This window comes from Gobio gobio, assembly GCF_949357685.1.
Source record: "Gobio gobio genome assembly, chromosome: 15".
NCBI lineage: Eukaryota > Metazoa > Chordata > Actinopteri > Cypriniformes > Gobionidae > Gobio > Gobio gobio.
Window position 1 is genome coordinate 26930293 of NC_137108.1, and position 22485 is coordinate 26952777.

Here is a 22485-nt window from a genome sequence, read left to right on the forward strand (position 1 = left end):
CACACACACACACACACACACACACACACACACACACACGCATAAACACACAGTCATTCTCTCCCTCTCTCACCAGGGGATCCTAATTAAGCTTGGCTGGTCTTTGATGTTGTCGCCTAGGCAACAGTCACCATGACGAGGCTGGCTTTTCCAGAAAAAAAAAAACATGCGCATTTTACAGCCATACGACATGCACAGTGCCCTTCGCACACACAGAGTCAGACACGCACACATGCACGAGCAATTAGTCAAACAAAGCAATTTCTTCGGCTGCCAGGAAGACCTGTTGCGCTGTGACACAACCTCGCGATGAATATAGGCGAGTGCGATATATCGCAGAAGAGATATACGGCTTCATTCATGAGATTTCAGGATTCCCTTATAATCATTTGCAGCCCTCCTGTGTGTGTGTGTGTGTGTGTGTGTGTGTGTGTGTGTGTGTGTGTGTGTGTGTGTGTGTGTGTGTGTATGAGTGTATGTCTCAGTGGGGAAAACCCTGCTTGCCTTCTGCTTATCAATTAAACAAACCTCGCCAATCTAACACTTACAATTAACATTAAACACATCTAACACCGCCAGCCAGCACAATTAGCTTCCCGTTCCGTCGTTAGGCTCTGCTGATATACCGCCTGACATGAAGTTGCATTGGGAGAGAGAACGAGAGAAAGAGAGAGAATCATATAACTGTCAGTGCACATTATGCCAGCGGAATTCTGTTTGCTTATTGCTCTGCCTGTTTGGCGTTCCTGGCAGGATAAAATGACTATCTGAGCGTGTTCTCATTGTGGGGCTCATCAATCTGTTTTCCTCTCATTTTGCCTCCTGCACTGCTTCTGAGAACACACTTTACTCATTCATTTAGTCCAACACCAGCTCTATTTATTAGTTGTTCTAATGAGCTAATCTGAATTATTAATTTGTTATCGAAGTTTTTTGATTAAATGGATGATGAATGGTTGGTCTTGAGTGATTACGCAACTAGACGTTGTTTTTTTCTTTCATTCGCTGTGAGGGTCTCACACATGTCCTATAGCGTGACAAGCAATTTGTCTCTCAACGCTTACAGAAAAAATACTGTGCGATGCAACACAATTTTAGCCGATCATAATTTTTTTTATTTTTTTTATTAGTGTTGTTCAGTCCTAAATTCAGCCCTAAGAGAGTTTTACATTTAGTTTGTAGAATAGCACTTTTTGATTTATGAATACATATGTGATTTGAAATGATTGTTTACGAGAACTTTCTTGTTTTGTTCACTATACATTTTCACACAGACATGCCTCAAATAAAAAACAAAAACACAAATTGAATTTCTACGGGAACACATGACACTGCTAATTCTCTTCTGGGTTTTAGAGGTATGTGGAGCAGGATTTTTGACCAATGAGATTTTACTGTGCTGCAGAAATAGAAACCAAGGACAGACAAAATGCTCTGTCCCTAGCCTGGCGTGGCCATACTCAATTCTAGTCAGAATTTGAGTCTGGTACCGCTCCATTGAGCTTTGATTATGGGGCGTGTTTCAACCGAGCCAGGAAAGACCTCAATTGGATAGACCCACAACCAATCAGAGCAACGGAGCGACGCGTAACGTTAGTTGTCAAATGTCAACAGAACTCAACTGCACTGTGTTGCCAAGTCCGTGTTTTTCTCCATGTCCGCGGGTTGAAGCGACCCCAATTATGTGATTATATAAACCCAGGAATGCGAATTTTAGCAGGCAACCTTGCCAAAATAACATATTTTGCCAACCAAACGCCATTTTTTTCCGGAGAACACCCCGGAAAGTTATTGTAAAGCTATAGTTTTGAGTAGCAATTGTGCACGACATTGCAAAAACACTTGGAAACCCTGTCTGCACGCACGCTGGATTAAGTAACGTTACAAGAAAAAGATGAATGTAAACGATCTTTGCCAGTAATAAAATTATTTAAGGATACACAGAGTACTTACCAACACGATCATCGTTTCTGAGAGAAATAGTGAAGGTGAATGCATATACGAACAAGTTCTCCGTTTAGGATAAGAGCAAATTCAACCCAAGAGCCTTCGATGACGTGGATGATTACTTTACTGTTTATCATCTGTCCATCATCGTCTAAAGCCCGCCCTGACAATTTCATTGGTCCGAACAGTTTCTGTTCGGGCATAATTACTCCTCTATGGAGCGAGTCCAGACCGAATTGCCCTAGCAAAAAAAATTGTGGGCGGGGCTAAATTTGGCTGGCATCCAGGCTACTCTGTCCCTATATTATGTCTAGATATTAAGCCAAGTTGTATAATTGTAAATAATTAAATAATTTATATATATCGTCGCTGCTCAATGAAACTCACGTATGTCCAAAACGGTTACTTTTCAGGAAGTGAAAAAAAACCACTGTATTTCAAAAGCAGTTGAATGTAGCGTTGTCATACTTGGTACGGCATCTTTACATGTAACCATATTCTTGCCAGTATAATGATATAATCCACATTTGACCAAAATTGAGTTTAAATGGACATACGTGCATATTTTACAGTAACGGTGGTCGACTAAGAAAAAAAAAAGTTTGAATCTTATCAATGAGACCGAGTTTATTTACATACTAGCAAGCAAACTAATCTGTGAAGAACTAGATTAGAACTAAACTGTGGAGAGCTTCAATGTCGTACTTTCGTCAGCCAGGTTCACAAATATAAAAATAAATAAAAATATTCAGTGACAATTACTTCGTCTAGACCATTTACCGATAAAGAATAGTTGTGAATATATAATAAACTTGAGAACAGTTGTCAAAAACAAATGTTTACTGATACTTTACCTCACAGTGTTATTCGGCTATCCAGTGCTGAGCTTCGATGAAACTTCACGAGACTGGCGAGATGCTTCCACAGGGCAGGAGATACGCGGCGTGATTGACAGCTTTGACACCAAATGGATATACGTGAAAATCAGATGACATGATTTCACAACTTTTCATTGGCCATTTAGATATGTGAAGCATACTGTATACGGAAATGAACCTGGACATTCAATCCGTCGAAAAATCTCAAAATCGGCAAAATGGACATACGTGGTTTTCATCGGACAGCGACGATATATATATATATATATATATATATATATATATATATATATATATATATATACACTCACCTAAAGGATTATTAGGAACACCTGTTCAATCTCTCATTAATGCAATTATCTAATCAACCAATCACATGGCAGTTGCTTCAATGCATTTAGGGGTGTGGTCCTTGTCAAGACAATCTTCTGAACTCCAAACTGAATGTCAGAATGGGAAAGAAAGGTGATTTAAGCAATTTTGAGCGTGGCATGGTTGTTGGTGCCAGACGGGCCAGTCTGAGTATTTCACAATCTGCTCAGTTACTAGGATTTTCATGCACAACCATTTCTAGGGTTTACAAAGAATGGTGTGAAAAGGGGCAGGCAGTATGCGGCAGTCCTGTGGGCGAAAATGCCTTGTTGATGCTAGAGGTCAGAGGAGAATGGGCCGACTGATTCAAGCTGATAGAAGAGCAACTTTGACTGAAATAACCACTTGTTACAACCGAGGTATGCAGCAAAGCATTTGTGAAGCCACAACGCGCACAACGTTGAGGCGGATGGGCTACAACAGCAGAAGACCCCACCGGGTACCACTCATCTCCACTACAAATAGGAAAAAGAGGCTACATTTTGCACAAGCTCACCAAAATTGGACAGTTGAAGACTGGAAAAATGTTGCCTGGTCTGATGAGTCTCGATTTCTGTTGAGACATTCAGATGGTAGAGTCAGAATTTGGCGTAAACAGAATGAGAACATGGATCCATCATGCCTTGTTACTACTGTGCAGGCTGGTGGTGGTGGTGTAATGGTGTGGGGGATGTTTTCTTGGCACACTTTAGGCCCATTAGTGCCAATTGGGCATCGTTTAAATGCCACGGCCTACCTGAGCATTGTTTCTGACTAGGGGTGTAACGATTCATCTACTACATCGATGTATCGATTTATTTTCCTATGATCTAACTACATCGATCTGTGCTCGGCAAGATGGCCTTCCGGACGACATATATCGATCTAACATCGTTTTAAAAGGTAATCAATCGATTGTATCGATCATGGGAAATAACGCATTGGATTTAAGCACGTCAGACTTTATATGGATATTTTTTCTTAGCACTTTTAATGATAAAGCCGTTAAACGTTACTCGATTAAGTCTGCCTATCTGTGACATCATCGCAACGCACGCACCAGCAGCAGCGCTAAGAAAACAAAACATAGCATGGCGGATGACAGAGAAGCCAACGTGCGAGAAATTATCAAGCCACCAGGAGAAAGAGCTAAGTTAGTAACATTTTACCTGTACTTTCAACCCTTGCTAAATGTTACCTGTGAATTCCTGGCACCAGTGTGCCTGCAGAGCGAGTTTTTGTACTGCTGGCGACATAGTGAACGCACAGAGAAGTGTTCTGCGGTCAGATCATGTTGATATTTTTGAAAAAGAAATCTGTAGAGTCATTGAAGAGTAGTTGGTTACATTTTATCTTTGTTAAATATTGTTTGTTTATTAAACTGAGAGTAGTAGCAGGTTCAGCCAGTTTATTCAACCTGAAGAAATGTTGGTTGCACTTTATTTTTGATATTAATATTGTATTTGTATTATTTTAATGTTGTAAAACAACAGCAAAAGTAGCAGGTAAACCTACTATTAATTAAACCTGAAGAGTAGTTAGTTGCACTTTATTTTTTATACTAATATTGTAATATTTTTATTTTGGAAAACAAAAGCAGAAGTAGCAGGTTAACCTACTGTTGAAATGTTGGTTGCACTTACTGTGCTTTTATTGAAAATGTATTGAAAATTGAAAATGAGAGCAGAAAAGGTTAACTTCCTTTTAATTCAACCTAAACTGTTGGTTGCACTTTATTCAAATAAAATTTGAATGCATTTGCCATTAATTGTTGTTTACTTGTTTGTTTATATCCATAATTAATTGATACCTGATTCCCTTACAAGAAACAACAGGAATCTAGGAAACTTCACCTGCATTGAGCAGTATCCAGATATTTATTTCAGTCACACAATTTTTGGCTAAAAAGTTACTGAATCGATTTCAAGTCACTGAATCGTTTCGGATCGTATCGTTCTAAATGAACCAATATCGTCCTTGAATCGTATCGACAACCTCAAATCGTGATACGAATCGAATCGTTGTTAAAACGAATCGTTACACCCCTATTTCTGACCATGTCCATCCCTTTATGACCACAATGCACCCATCCTCTGATGGCTACTTCCAGCAGTATAATGCACCTTGTCACTAAGCCCGAATCATTTCAAATTGGTTTCTTGAACATGACAATGAGTTCACTGTATTAAAATGGCCCCCACAGTCACCAGATCTCAACCCAATAGAGCATCTTTGGGATGTGGTGGAATGGGAGCTTCATGCCCTGGATGTGCATCCCAAAAATCTCCATCAACTGCAAGATGCTATCCTATCAATATGGGCCAACATTTCTAAAGAATGCTTTCAGCACCTTGTTGAATCAATGCCACGTAGAATTAAGGCATTTCTGAAGACGAAAGGGGGTCAAACTTAGTATTAGTATGGTGTTCCTAATAATCCTTTAGGTGAGTGTATATATATATATAGAGAGAGAATTTGCATTTTTGAGCCATGGGTCTCCTCTGGAACATCTAAAGATTTTTTTAGCAACTTTAAATTATGATTTATGAGTACTATTGCGATTAAGTTGTAGATTAAAAAAAGAACCAAGAAGAAAGGAAATAAATTCACAAATAAATTCGCAAAAAAATAGCTCCGATAAATGTTTCATTAAGATGTTGAAAAAATATATAGGCCCGGTTTCACAGACAGGTCTTAGATTAAGCCAGGATTAGGCCTTAGTTCAGTTCAGTCATTTTTTATGAACGTTCTTTAGAAGAAGAAAAAAAATCATTACTGCTGTGCATCTTGAGACAAAACAATGGCACAACTGACATGTTTTAAGATATGTCAGTGCAAGATGCTTTCAGTTAAAACAGCTCAAACATGCATTTTAGTCTGGGACTATCTTAAGCCTTGTCTGTGAAACTGGGGGATAAAGTTGCGCGCTTCAGAGTAACAAAAGAAAGACCAGTGGGTGCATAAACCTCAGGGTGACCCACGGCCCAATATAACAATATAAGACAAAATAACTTCCCTCGAGAGATCACAGAAAAATCCAATCAATTAACCTAACTATACTATCAAAGCAGATGAAAGAAAAGGGCAGGTCATCGCTACAAAGGACACCATATAACAATAACATTGTTGGTCTGGCGGCTGGTGGGGAGACAGGAGAAGTGCGAGTCACAGCAGCTCTTTGAAGAGCGGATGAGATGGTTTTAAACCTGCCGCAATCAGTGCCATCCAATCCAATGAAGACAGGCAGAGCCATCAATCAGCTGGTTAAAGGATGCAACTCAGGACAAACAGATAACATTACACACACACACGGTTTTGCTATCTTGATGGGGACTCTCCATAGGCATAATGGTTTTTAAACTGTACAAGCTGTATATTCTATCCCTTAAACCTAACCCTAAACCTTCCCATCACAGAAAATGTAGACAATCTCAGGTTTTTACTATTATTGTGGGATAGTACAATGTAATATAAACCTGTACACACACACTAAATTCAAAAAAAGAATCAATGCATCATTTAAAAGAACATTTTCTTCAACATATATTACACATAGACCTCAAATGAAAAATGTATTAGAAGTTCCCGAGGTCATATTTGGATTTTAGAAGGATTCCTTATTTTATTTTATATTTCTAGCTGTAGTTTCTTTCCCCTCATGTGTAAAATGTGTGGGTGTGTATATATACAGTATATATATATATATATATATATATATATATATATATATATATATATATATATATATATATATATATATATATATATATATATATATATATATATATATATATATATATATATAAAAGAAATGTTGGGGCAAAACTCAAATGTACATGAGCTGCATGCTTTACAGCATTGCATCTGTTGTGGAAATGACATGAGATTAAACAGTTTTTATGGGGGTTGGGTTTTATTTCTTTGCGTTATGTCACTGTTACAGCTAGTGGCTGATGTGATCCCTTAAGCACTTCCTTACATTTTAATAAAAATTTGAAATCCATTATGCAAATTGAAATTTTGCTGGGAAACTGCTCAATTTGCATTGTTTAACTTTCCTATTCTGACTTTTTGCCTTCAGCTCTTCGTCATTGACAATGGTGCAGACGACTGGCGGATCGCCATGACCATGGAGCGAGTGCTGCTTATCGCTCTGGAGCTGATCGTTTCGGCGGTTCACCCGGTGCCGGGGGACTTCAAGTTTATGTGGCGGGCGCGGCTGGCCTTCTCCTACGCTCCCTCGCAGGCGGAGGCAGATCTAGACATGGTGCTTTCTGTACCCATGTTCCTTAGACTCTACCTCATCGCCCGAGTCATGCTGCTACATAGCAAGCTCTTCACCGACGCCTCCTCCCGCAGCATAGGGGCACTCAACAAGGTCAGAGGTCAACCCAACGATTGATTGAACTCAGAATTTAGGGTATTAATTATATACAGTATGTGTAGCATTTGTTTCTGAGTGTGGTTTTCCTTTTTTGTTGTTTACATTCTTTTGGTTAGTTAGCATGGTGGTCCCATTAGCCCCTGCTGGTTGATAGCAGTTTATTCTGACTAAATAATATTTTTGCAAGTAACACATTGCCTGATTCCTTTTCGAAGGTCTCTTAAAAGCATGAAATAAAAACTTCTGGAGGGTTCTGCGCTAACCAAGCAACTGCCATTGAGATGAATGGGAATGCTAACAGCTAGCTTTCTTCAGGTATTATAATTATAGACCAACTAGTCCAAACCTCATCAACTGGCCAGCTTTTCCCTTTCTGTCTATCTTCAATGGCCCACTTGTGCACATATTCAATAAACACTTCCTCTCTACAAAATGTGGCTGATGGCAGTAAAGTTCACTTTTATGTGGACAGTCAGGAGCATTGTGGCCTGTGGTTTTCTGCACTGGAGGAAGAGGTTTTGTGTGGATTTATGTAGTTTGTTCAGTCTCTTGAGAAAGATGAACCTTTCAGCTTTACTGACAGTTTAAAGATTCTACATTTATAGGCTGGTTCACGCTGACCCACCAAACAGCAACAGGGTTCACACACTGATCCAGCCAGTGTTGGGGAAGCTACTTTAAAACTGCTACAAGCTACTAAAAATTAAATCTCGGTAGACTACAATCTAATAGTCAGATAAACCAGGGGTTTCAAACTTTTCAATTTTATTTACAATATTATTATTCAATCAATCTTAATTTTATCAGTAAAACTTTCTCAAAAAAAAAGAGTGGTTTAAACTGAATCTTGAGGTAAATTTACAGGTAAATTTGTCCTATATAAATGACAGTATAAATTAGTTGAAAACATACAAACAGCTGCATTTAACTAAATATTTCATTATAAAAAAGACACAAAGGCTGCAAATCTGTGAATAGTGTCTTTTGGAACCAGTTGATTTATATGTACCTTGTGACTAAACTGATTCAATAAAACGAATCAAACCAATGCAGAGGACCTTTTTGGAGCGTGTTTAGTTGGTTCAACTGTAATGCTCAGTGTACAACACAATGTGACATAAAATGTGACAATATGACATTGTCATAAGCACGCTACGCTGCTACTTATTGGAAAAAGTGGCTTGTTACTGGAAAAGCTACATTACTATAACAGCCAAGTTACTAAAAATAATGTTAGTACACTCTAAAACCGGATAAGTTGAGTTTACTTAAAAAATTTGAGGAAAGTGGTTGCCCTAAAATTTTTTAGTAATGATTACTTGATAAACTTGAGTTAAATTTATTTAAAGATATTAGTCGTTCTAATAACTATTTTAAGTTGAATAGACTAAATACTTTCATTTTAAGTAATACCGCTGTTTAAACTTCACTTATCTTTTTAATTGTTGTTCTTACTTAAACCGTTTAAGTTTTGTCAACTTAATTCTATCTGGGATCTGAGGAAGTGTACTCCCAGAGTGCATTGTGGCATGAATAAATTAATTGCTTCGTTTTACTATTTTTGCCTTTATTTTACTATTTGTCTTTTGTCAGTATAACCCCAATAATGACTGCAAGTAAAATAGTAAAGGTCGTATTAATAATAAAAAAAATAAAATAAAAATAAAAAAATAAATCCTTGTTACCATTGTTGTGTTTTGAATGCTGAATGTTGAAGTGTGTGTGTGACACACTCGAGCATGGTCAAATGATATTGTGACAAACATAGAGGGATTATATCAACTCAATTAAAAGGTTATGCCATAAATATTAGCAAAACAAATGTTAAAAGGTCATTATTTGACATGAAAAATAGTTATGTTTTATATCATTAATGGACAAATATTACATGTATATATATATATATATATATATATATATATATATATATATATATATATATATATATATATATATATATATATATATATATATATATATATATATATATATATATATATATATATATATATATATATATATATATATATTACTTCCCTTGTTTTGAAATCAATTTCTTGTTGCATTGCTGCATTAATAGGAAGTTGATTACTATAATATGAATGAAGTTCCAAGTGTCCAACCAAAGGGAACACTAATCACAATTATGGTGAGAAGTGGAGGAAATGAGTGATAAGTCTAGAAAAAATTGCCCCGCCTCAAAAACACTTTGCCCGTCCGCCCGTCCGCCCGTCCACCCACTTGTTTTTTTGCTTTGGCAAAATGGTACTCAAACCAGTCAAGTAATGTTTACTTGAGTTTTCTAAGTAACGAAGGCATAGCATGCAAATAGTTCAGATTACTTACTTGTTTTAAGTAAGGTCAACAAATTATTGGACATTAAGTAAAGTTTACTAAAAAAGTCTTAGTAAGAACAACTGTTGGATATTACAGTGTAGCGTTGCTACTTTTACTTAGTTACCCCCCTGGATCCAGCATATTTGGTGTGTATGTTGGCATTTGTTGGTCAGAGTGAACTAGCTTTAAGACGTAGCTTCATTTGAAGGTCAGTGTTGGACAGGAGCTTAATCTAATTGTTTTTGCATTGTTTAAGATGCAGCATCACAGCTCACTGTCAGTTGATGTGACTGATGAATTTTCTACTGTAATGGATTTTATGATTGATGGCTGTGTTTTTTGAGCAGGTTTATCTCTGCTCCCCTTTAGATGGCTGATTGATGTCTCTGAATATTGTGTATCTCTTCAGCTTTGTGCTTAAGAGAGATTGAAGAATGAATGCAGTGGCTGTCAAGTGTTTGATAATTCAAAGTTTGAGTTTTGACCATCGGTGCCATTGAAATAACCCAAAACAGGTCAAAAGAGTCCTGATGCACTTTAATTTGAATGGCTGATTGGAGAGGGTAATCACTTTGTCCTTTCAGAGAAGCTCTTGTTTCAAAGAGATGTAAATGCAAATTCTCTTTCCTCTCATGTGCTGTTTTATCATTAATGATCGTGTGGCCAATCTTAGCTCAGAGATCTCCGCCTTCCCTCCAGAGAGCTGCCCTTTATGTGACTTTTCAGTAAAACAAATCAATAATAATGATGACGATGATGAACATTGTAAAATTAAAATTGTATACAAACAAACAATGGCAACACTTCTTGTTCTCTTGCAGCTCTTTTCAGATGCCTCAGAAGAGCTGCATTACAGAATCAATCATTAATCTTCATCAATCAAAGAATCATAAAAATTTTGGCTTTTTGTAAATTTCAGTCAGGACACCCAGTATTTCACATAAATTATTAGTTCATGTCACAGTCTTTACTTTCGCAAAAAGACACTGAACACTGAACACTGAACTTTGATCTCAAACAGCTGTTTTAATTTCCAAGTGCAACTAGTGGGACAAATACAAGGTCAAACATGGTCTTTTGATGGTCTGAAAATGAATAAGACCACCATAGGGACTATCGAGCACCATCTCACCACCACAGCAGCTTTATCTGTTTTTAAGAGACCAAATCCATTTAAAAAATAAATACAATGCAAGAATACATATATTTGAAAAAAGTGCATTTATTTGCACTTCACTAAAAACTTCACTTTTCACAAAAAAGAAATATTTTGTAACAGTATACACTACCGGTCAAAAGTTTGGGGTCAGTAATTTTTTTTCTTTCTTTTTTGTAAAAAGAAATTAATAAATAAATTGATAAAAAGTGATAGTAAAGATTTATGTTATTTGAAAATATTTATATTTTAAATAAATGCTGTTTTTTTTAACTATCAATTAATCCTGAAAAAAGTATCACAGGTTAAAAAAAATATTAAGCAGCACAACTGTTTCCAACATTAATAAATAAGTATCAAATCATCATATTAGAATGATTTCTGAAGGATAATGTGACACTGAAGATTGGAGTAATGGCTGATGAAAATTCAGCATTGCGTCACAGAAATAAATTATATTTTTAAGTATATTAAAATAGAAAATAGGGCTGCACAATTATGACAGAAATCATAATTGTCGATTATTCCCTTGAAATTGTAATTGCGATTATTAATTATGATTATTCTATAGCATTAAGCCTCAAAAGTCAAATATACATTGGTTTGGTTTCTTTAAATAAAAAAAGTAAAAATAAGCATGGTTATGTTATACTAAAAATAAAAACAATGGGAAAGAAACTTAACCTGAAGAAAGAAAAAAAAAAAACACTTTAAGTATACAGAATAATATAAGTGGACTTTTTTTGTAATTGCGATTACATTTTATTGAACGATTACATAATTGTGGCATCCGTAATTGTAATCACGATTACAAATTCGATTCATTGTGCAGCCCTAATAGAAAACCGTTATTTTAAATTGTAGTAAAATTTCACATTTTATATATATATATATATATATATATATATATATATATATATATATATATATATATAATTACAATTTAAATAAAGAAGTCATTTTAAAATTAAAACAATACAAAAATTAAAACAAAAAAAGATTGAATGTTTTATTTGTTTAACTTTGTGTCATGTGGGGACTAACCAACATCAGAGAACTGTGAACAATCCCTGCTAAACCATAATTTTTAATATTCATGATATAATGCTTACTGATCATATAAGGTGATCATATGCATCAGTAAAAGCTTCTTGCAACTTGTTGCTTGTGTAACTTAATCTACTGTGATGATAAAATCCAGACTGAAAGGAACCACATGACTGGTTGCTTTTCTCTTTTCAGGTGCACTTTAACACACGGTTTGTGATGAAGACCCTGATGACCATATGCCCAGGCACGGTGCTTCTAGTCTTCAGCATCTCCCTGTGGATCATCGCTGCCTGGACCGTAAGAGTGTGTGAGAGGTGAGAGAGAGAACGAGCGTGAGAAAGAATGAACAAATGAATCATTGTGTTTCGAACTGTGCTGTTCTGTCTAGCCGCTGTCAAGTTTCTTATGCTTAATGAGGACTCACCTGAATCGCCACCAATAAGTGGCACTGCCTGGATGACAACACACCACTAGAGGTGTGCACTCGCTCTGCACATTCGCTGTTCAGAAACAGGGTTCGAAGAAGAGAAAGAGACAGAAAAGGAGCACTTTCATTCACACCCTTGTTTCCAAAAGAGACCTGTCTATCTAAACAGCGTTCCCCTTTTCCCAGACACGTATGCACTCCGGGCAGCAGCCAATCACGACGTGCATCAACAGATTTCCCATGTTGCATCTTAAAAGGGTCGCGGGATAAACTAGGCCCTCAGGCCAGTGAGTGGGTGTTTCCGACTCTGCCAGACGTGTTGTCATGGTTACAAACTCTGGATGTGTGTTAGTCTCGGGGTATATGCTTTAAAATATTGAGGGTTCCCCAGATTGGGGACCGGAGGTTTGATGATTGTTTTGATAGCGGCAGGCTCGAGCAGCACGATATGAGTGACAGTTTGCGCATTTGAATTGCCACATGTGATCAGGGCAGCGTCGTTGTGAGATGAGCCTACAGGGATCTGCTCTATTTTTATGCACTGCACTCAAGGTCATCATGTTAAAGGCCCTTTCCAGAGGAGGAGTCTCCCTGCAGGCTGGATGCTGCTCTTACTCAGTCTGGCACGGACACAGTGGGCTTTAAACCTCCCTCTTACTGGATGAGCTTGTTTTGTAAACTACATTCTTGGGAAGTTGCTATGATGCCTTAAGATGATTTAAAGGGGACCTATTATGCCCCTTTTTACAAGATGTAAAATAAGTCTCTGATGTACCCAGATGTATGTGAAGTTTTAGCTCAAAACACCCCTTAGATATTTTTTATAGCATGTTAAAATTGCCACTTTTTGGGGGTGAGCAAAAACATGCCGCTTTTGTGTGTCTCTTTAAATGCAAATGAGCTGCTGCTCCCCTCTTTCAAGAAGAGGGCAAATCGAGGGCTTCAAGAGCTCATGCTCCGGCATACCAACAACAACAAAACAGGACAATCTCACACATTGAAAATGTCAGAAACTCTCAGTAGCCGTGTCTGTGTCTATGCTAATAGGGCAGATCGTCTCCAGCTGTGGGCGGGGCTTCTCCCTGCGATGACATCATTGTAGAGGGGAATCTCAATCAGCTTGTTTGAAGAGACTGCTTTTGATTTATGGGAATTATTAAAAAGATTAGTGAGTGGATTTTTACCATTTATAGGCTTCTTAGAGTTGTTCCGATTCCGATACTAGTATCGGAAATATTACCGATACCACAACAAATTCTGGCATCGGTATCGGCGAGTACATGAACCCATGTACCGATCCGATACCATTTTCTTAGCTAGCTTTGCCTAACTGCTGCGCGGTTCTTCTTCGCTGCTCAGAATGCATTGCAAACACAGGAAGTTGTGCTGTGTTGCCACAAGCAACCACTGTCTAGAGCATAGACAGTAAAAGAAAGAGCAGTGAAGAAGAAATTAAAAAGCGTTAGCAGTATGTCCACTGTTCAGCAGTATTTCGTCTCTGTGTGGATGGCGGGCTCGCGTGACACTCGCTCGCTGTCTTTGTCCTCCCCGTTTCTCTACCTCTACGTGCGTTTTTACAGTCTATGGTCACTTATGAGGACACGAACGCATAAACCGTCACTTCATGAGAATTTACTGTGTCATATAATGAACACAGACACTCTAAGTTCACGGCAACCCATCAAAATAAAAGTTTGGTTTAACATGAAGACATTTTCAGAATATATTAAGCTACTGTTGTAGCCTACAGTAAATTTAGCTATGTCTCTATATAATAATAATAAGTCTCTACTAATAATAATAATTATGCCTAGAAGGTTGTAAAGAATTTTCTGATTAATATATAATTTTTTATTTTCCTACATTTATTTGTTGCACTGTTTTTTATACAGTTATATTGTAAAACTAAAATACCTTTGTTCAGTTTGCGGTGTTAGATTTGTAGCTGCATTTGAAGTTCTTTTTCGCTTAAGAAAAATAAATAATATTACTGTCAAATGAATGTCAGATAATAAAAATACTGTAATAAATACAGTAGTTCACTGTATATATTTGTTCATGTTTTTTTAAGGGATAAGTCTGAAGCACACCATAAAATAATTCTAGCAATTCATAAATGGCTAGTAGTATATTCAGCTGTATATACAGATACACACCTCGGTATTGGCCAATACCCTGAGCCCAGGTATCGGGAAGGAAAAAAAGTTATCGGAACATCTCTAGTTGTTCTCACACACTGTGGACACACATCGGTGTACAAACACCTTATAAAGTGAATTTTGCAAAATAGGTCCCCTTTAAAGAAGCCGATGCTACTATACAAATGACAAAATGGGCTTTGATTTTCTTCTGTTGAAGTCAACATAAAGTTGGTCCTATTTATGTTCTTAAACCAAATATTTGTCTTTGTAAGTTTTCATCATAATAGTCTGAAATGTCATACCTTTTTATAAAGGTGCTGTATGTAATCTTTTGACTGTACTAAAGAATAAAATACCATAATATGTTTGCAGAGATTTAGGAAACAGGATTTAGCTAAGTTCATATACTTTCTCAGTTTACTCTGAAATGTGTGTTCCATGTTGGAATGTCTGTTTTTGTTTTGGTCCATGTGATCCGGCCACTGCCAATTTAACCAATAGTATTTTAACACACCAGAATTTACCTGATCTAAAAAGCCTTGCCAAAAAAAAATATATATATATATATATATATACATTAGCTGATCAACTTACAATATAAGGCTAGTTCAATTGTGCTCGTTCATGTTGCGTGTCCTTAATCTGGCAACCCATGTGAGCGTAGAGGAGGAGGGGGAATTAGAAACAACCCTCCAGTATTTTGAATTTGGACTGCAGTACCCATTTCAACCGCTAGCTGTCAAATATTACATACTGCACCTTTAATAATGTTACCTTGACTGAGCGCGTAGATATGAGTAGGATGGGTGGCAAACAAGGTTTTTTTTTATTAATTTTGTTGTTTTATATTTAGTTTTATTTTATTTTAGTTTTGTTTTTGTATTATTTTTCCCAATAAGATATATTGAGATATTCTCAAGGAGGATAAGAAAAGGGCTTTTTGCCGCATCAAAGGTAAAACAAACATTCAAAATTTCTCGACAAGCCTCTGGGCAAACACTTAGACTTTCTAGAATTTCCTTCAAAGTGCTTTTCTGATCAGATTAAGGGATGGAAATGTATGAAAGGATTTGATGTGAAAACTTTGATGCGATATTTGTGCCTATTTCACATCCAGTTATTGCTTCTCCATTCCTTCCACAGCCAGAACCTGTTCAAAGTTGCTTTCAAAAATCAAATCTTTACAGACTAAACCTCGGCTTCTTTATTTCTCTCTCAGGTACCATGATGCTCAGGATGTGACCAGTAATTTTTTGGGTGCCATGTGGCTCATCTCCATCACCTTCCTCTCCATTGGATATGGAGACATGGTGCCTCACACCTACTGTGGAAAGGGAGTGTGTTTGCTCACAGGAATTATGGTACAAACACACACACAGCACAGCATTTTCACGCCCACAGTGGCAGGGGACAATCTAAAGATATGCTTTCCTACTCGTTATCTTATTTCTAGAAACCCAAACATGCCAAAACCAAACCATGTCTGTTAGCAAACACCCGGACATACCAGCTCGCAAACATCAATTTTTTTTTATAGGACGAATTCTCTTGCGCATTCTTGGATGGCACATTTGTTCAGTTTTTAGGCTGTTGAGGGCTGCCATTGTTCTGCCTGATTACCTTATGATGGTGATAGCTTAATGTAAACCCCAGGTATTTCTTGTTATAATCTCTCTTCCCGAGCCTTTATGTGTCTGTGCTTGAGGAATGCTTGACAGGCGGTGTAGAACAATGGTTTAGCAGTGTTTATTTTGATATTGAGTTTGCAGACGTAAATGTCTGTTAGTAAAGGTCACTTTCTCTCGTTGCACTCCTCTCTCTGTTGTTCTGTTTGAAGTATTCAAATGTTCTTTCTGTTCACATGCTGTCAGTTTCTGTGTCTCTAAATATCCTACCAGAGAGACTACAGAGGAGAAGCGTGGTTAACTTGACGTGACGGTTCTTTCTTTTTCTGTTTATTTTAGTTTTGGGAGGTTTTTGACATCATCTCTCTCTCGATTGCACGCACACAATAACGCATAACATAGAAGGCATGTCAATGACAATTAAGTGTGTCCATGATAAAGAAAAGGCAAATCTCTAGTTTAAAACACGTGCAAAATTGTTTGAAATGTTCTCTCTAGGCTATATTCCTGTTGATTTCATATGGTTCTGGAAAAATATTGTAAACATTTTCAAGAATATTTTAAATGTAATGATACAAAAACGTCATACGGTGTAGCTATCATTATTACATTTTAAATATCATTCAATAATATCAGTTTTCAGGGAGTTGCAGCACATGACATTTTAAAACCTGAACGAAGTTTGTCAAATTATCTGATATTTTAAGAGACTTATTCATTCAAGTTGGTTTGCAGAGTCCTCTGTGATATTATTTCCTGTTTTATTTAATTTGTTCCCCTGACCACGACATAATATGTAATTTTATAAATAATTAATTTTTTTCATATATAGTGTGTATATTTTATAATATATTGAGAATATATGCCAATCTGCTCAATAATGATTTCTTTCTTTTAATGAGGCTTTTTTTCTTCATTATGATATCAGGACAGTTGTATGTCTTGACATTTTTGGCTCTATGCTGCCCAAAATTTTTATTAAAACCCTGCTTTTTATAGAACAGGTGTATTCAAGTCTGTATCTGTGAAGTGCATTTGTTTTATGCGTTTAAAATATTTATTAGATTAGGCAAAAATTATTTAAAATAAATTAATAAAATACAGAAATGTAACCTTATATAGTCTTAATTGTTTGAAAGGGCAGCTAATGATTCAAACCGTTTGTGTTCCTTCCAGGGTTTTTTCTTTTTTATATATGAGCTGCTGAACAGATGAAATGCTACAGAATATGAATTCTAGAAGGAGAGAGGGAGAGAGAGAGAGTGTATGTTGGATGCGATTTCTTTTACTATTGAGAGTGATTGTAATGACTTTCTATAGGCAGAATTATGGGACTTGTTGCTATGACAACATCGAAGGCCAACTCTGTTAGACTGTACCACTGCCCTGCGGGAACGGGAGTGTTTGGTCAGGGCTTTAGTTTGCAAGTCGCTTGATGCAGCATGAGGATTTGGGGACGCAACAAGCACCTGTCTATCCTGTCTGCAAATGTGGAATGGAGGACATTTATACATGCTAATAGTGTCTTGAAAAAATGGCTTCCTCATTCAAACATCATCTTAAGGATAAAGGATTGTTATCGTTGAGTATTAGCCTTTCTCTTACATCATAACACTGAAGATTCTGCGTTTTAAACTGAAGTTCTTTAACAATGGCCTGGTTTCACAGACAGGGCTTAGATTAAGGCCAGGATTAGGCCTTAGTTCAAGTAGCTTTTTTAAACATGCCTTAGAAAAAAAAAACATTACTGGTGTGCATCTTGAGACAAAACAATGACTCAGAAATTTTAAAGTTCCCTTGGCGTGGATTTAAATTATTTTATAATGTTTCCTGAGGTGTATATTGTTAGTATGATTTTTACATCACAAAATGTCATAATTTAGAAATAAAAGGCATTTTTTCTATCTTGATATTAGCCCTCTGTCTTGAATGCTCTGTTTCAAGGGGTGTGTCTGCTGTGAGACTTCAGTGTAAACGCCCACTGTTGTGATTGGCTGACATCTTTGCATTTGAAATGAATATAGATTATGTGGTGGAGGGGGCGTGGTTTAGCGAGATCTGCAAACACTGCCAGAGCCCAGAGAGAGACGGACTGGACACTCGTGGACCAGAGAGAGGGAGAGCTGGAGAAAGATTGCTGAGAAAGTTATATTGTACTGAGTTGTTGAGAGCGCTGTGAATGCGAGTTTATTTTGTTTGTATCTGAGAGTTCTGAATAAACACAGCCACGCCGACCCTGTCCTCTTCCTCCTAAAGGCCTGTACACACTGCCACCAAGTCGTGTTTTACTGTCACTTCAGCAGCTCCAGCCACGTGAACAAAAGCGCTGATCTCATTGGTCGGCCAGTTTTTAACGCGCCGCGTCAAAATAAAAAAAACGAACCTGAGGTGTTTTTTAAAAAATGACGCTTTTACGCCTGGCGTTTTGCGCGTCGGTGTGCACACTCGCATTGGCACCCTTTGTTTAGTCACGAGGCGTTAAACGTCGGCGATAAACGCGTGCGAAAATCACAGATCAGGCATTAATGAACACTGTTACTCACTGTTTGTGGCAGTGCTGTCGAATCCAAAAGGGGAAAAGTCTTTGTAAAGCCTGTGCTGAAATTGCGAAACGGAATCCATTTTCTCTAAATTCTCTGGGCAGACAAGGCAGAGGAAGGGGAGGTAACCTTTCCCCGTATGACGACATACAGAGAAGATTCCAGATCGGGTCGTCTGAGCTCTCATTTTCTCAAAGGCAGAGCAGGACACCCAGAACTCGGTTTACACCTATCAAAATTTTAGCCACTTGGGGACCATATACAGGCTAGGGGAACTTATATTAATTTAAAAAAACAATTCATGCCATGGGACCTTTAAGATATGTCAGTGCAAGATGCGTTCAGTTTAAACATGCACTTTAGCCTGGGACTAGCTTGAGCCTTGTCTGTGAAACCGGGGGAATATATTTTGGTTTGAGCACTTTAAAGGAACACGCCGACTTTTTGGGACTTTAGCTTATTCACCGTATCCCCCAGAGTTAGATAAGTCCATACATACCATTCTCATCTCAGTGCGTGCCATAACTCTGTCTGATGCACCAACCGCTAGCCTAGCTTAGCACAAAGACTGGAGGTATATGGCTCCAGCTAGCCTACTGCTCAATAAGTGACAAAATAATGCCAACATTTTCCTATTTACATGTTGTGATGTGTATAGTCACAGCGCGTTCAAATAACAAGGGCACATGAGACACAGCCATCTTATAAAGGTATACACACTGGGGACTATTCTCAGAAGGCGCAGCACTGCCCTTCTTCTGCGGAGTGATTTGCTCACAGCACCCGAGAAGCCCCGCGGTGAGGAGCAGAGAGTTCGCTCAGAGTTGGAGTAATAGTCAGCAATTACTAGATAGGTTACAATCATGGCTGTTCGCTGTATTGTAAAGAACTGCGAGAGAAAAGTTCAGGGGAGAAAAGGTAATACCATGACAATTCCAACCCAAAACGCTGACCTGATGAATCAATGGCTGCTTGATCTGGATATAGATCCAAACACACATGTAGCCATCATCAAGAACCATTGCGTTTGCTCTGAACATTTAACCAAGGATGACTATTTTGAAAAAAATGGCATTTGCCACACGGACCATGAAACGTGTGCTGAAGGATACGGCCATCCCATCGGTAGTACAGACGGGACAAAGCGGATCACCTGCGGCTGCGGTAAGTGTTCCGTTACGCTTTTAGGCGCCTAGCCTACTGTAACAGTGCCATGAGCTAGATCTAATGTAACAGGTGGTCACTACTGTATTGCAGTTGTTCTCGTGCTCCGTGTATCTGCTGTAATGTTAGTATTGTGTTGTCACAAACGTGCTCTGTCACAGTAACAAATGAGTGGTGCTAGAGGTAATTCGGTGTCTTGTCTATCAGCTTCCAAAATTTGTAACTCCTCGTCTGTGTATTCTGGCTCAAAACGATATGGTTCTGGATTTTGGTTTGATACCAAGTAAAAATCCTCTGACAATTCCTCAAAGCCAGCCATGATCAACAGTCAAGTTGGTTTTTATTGACGGAAGTAACAACGGGCTTCTCAGGTGCTGCGAGCAAATCACTCCGCAGAAGTAGAGCAGTGCTGCGCCTTCTGAGAATATAGTCCCCAGTATGTATACGTTTATAAGATGGCTGTGTCTCGTATAACCTTGTTATTTGTACGCTCTGTAACACAACATGTAAATAGGAAAATGTTGGTGTTATTTTGTCACTTATTGAGCAGTAGGCTAGCTGGAGCCGTTTACCTCCAGTCTTTGTGCTAAGCTAGGCTAGCAGTGGGTGCGTCAGACAGAGTTATGGCACGCATGACGGAGATGAGAATGATATGTATGACCTTATCTAACTCTGGGGGATACGGTGAATAAGCTAAAGTCCCAAAAAGTTGCCGTGTTCCTTTAAGAGATTCATTATTTTATTCCATGTTTTTTGTCTGGGCATAGTTTTGCACAAGTTGCCATATGGAAACACACATACACATTTTATCAATGTCCTAGAGGGGTTTTTCCGTGGATGGTCATCATGTTTTATTAATTGGTGAATATGGGCAACAAAAGTGCTTCTTGAAAATGGGCTTTTTTGTTGTATTTTTATGTCTTGTGAAATGGCTCTAGAGTATTTTTGGGTTGTATGTTTCTGTTCCATATGTCCTACAAGTGGGTTTAAAAACATTCCATTAGCGTCTCTCACACACACATACACTATACACATATACGTAACACACAATCATAGGAAGCACACACACTTTCATTAGTCACTTTTTAATTCCAATTCATTTCTTATTAGTAGTTCTCCGACCTCATTAACACTTCCCCTCCTCTTCTCGTCACTTTCCACTCCATCTTTTTTTCCAGACCTCTTCTCTTGCTGCGTTAAACTATTGTGTTTCTCTCTCCTTGACCTGAAATTGTATTCCCTGTCTACCTCACTCAACCTCTTCACCTCTAAATGGGTTTATTTCCTCATTTTCCCTCAACATGCCTCAGTCCCTTTTCCTCTGTGTACCTCTACCACTTCGGTGTAGTCATTGGTGATATCTTCAGTTTACACGTTTGTGATGTGTAAATGGGAGTAAACCTTTGTGTGTGTGTTTTTTTGTTTGTTTTTTGTATCATCCTAGTCTCTCCAGTGATGTCTACACTGTTAATGTTTCCTAGTCTAATTCAGTACATGGATGAATCTCAAGAATCTCAGGTCAGGGTCATATTTCTTCCCAGTATCAAAATATATTTTTTAAATGTAAATTATATAAAATTACATTTGGTTACTCTGGTTAAATTCACATTCCTTTTATACAGTAATGACAATCATACTCATTATCATGCTGATTTTATATCAGAATAAATTAGGAAAAGGCAGTACAACAATGTGAATACTTAAAAAAAATTATTTGCATATCATGAATAAGAGAACCACATTATGGTTCATTCAAAAGTTTGGAGTCAGTAAGATTTTTTTTAATGAATGCTTTTTTTTTTTAGCAAGAAAGCAATTAAAGTGACAGTAAAGACATTTTATAATGTTACAAAATAAGTTATTTTTTAAAATAAAATCCTGAAAAAAGCAGCACAATTGTTTTCAACATTGATAATAAAAAATGTTTCTTGAGCATCAACCCGGCATACTAAAATGATTTCTGAAGGATCATGTGACACTGAAGACTGGCTGCTGGAAATTCTGCCATCACCGGAATAAAATTACATTTTAAAATATATTAAAATAGAAAACAGTTATTTTAAATTGTAATAATATTTCACAATATTGCTTTTTTTAATCAAATAATTGTGAGCATAAGAGACTTCTTCTTTCAAAACCATTACAAAATCTTACCCCAATCTCAACTCCAAACTTTTGAACAAAATCTCAAAAGGAGATTTTATTAAAACTTAGTGTTAATTTGTCCTATTTTCTAATTATTATTATTATTATTTACTCTCAGTCCTGTGTCAAATGTACTTTTTATTTTTGATCATATTTAGCCAGCCTTGTCCTGTTTTTGTTTAGTCAACTAATGTCTGGCCAATTTAGTCTAGTTTTAGTTTTAGTCAATGAAGCATAGAGGTTAAATTGATGATAATGATTTTTTTGTTCAAAATTTGTCATCATTTGAGAAGTTTATTTTTACATTTCATTAGAATTATTGCACTTTCACCTATAAGCA

At 37.3% G+C, this 22485-nt stretch overlaps 1 protein-coding gene across 1 annotated transcript in view; it reads left to right on the plus strand.

The window, feature by feature from the left end:
• kcnn3 (potassium intermediate/small conductance calcium-activated channel, subfamily N, member 3) overlaps positions 1 to 22485 on the plus strand; it is an 87654-nt gene that overhangs the window by 46190 nt on the left and 18979 nt on the right. The window contains exons 4-6 of the mRNA XM_079836901.1: positions 7258 to 7554; positions 12296 to 12417; positions 15891 to 16032. Of these exons, the coding sequence (XP_079693027.1) occupies positions 7258 to 7554; positions 12296 to 12417; positions 15891 to 16032 (561 nt within the window). The remainder of the gene's footprint in view (positions 1 to 7257; positions 7555 to 12295; positions 12418 to 15890; positions 16033 to 22485) is intronic.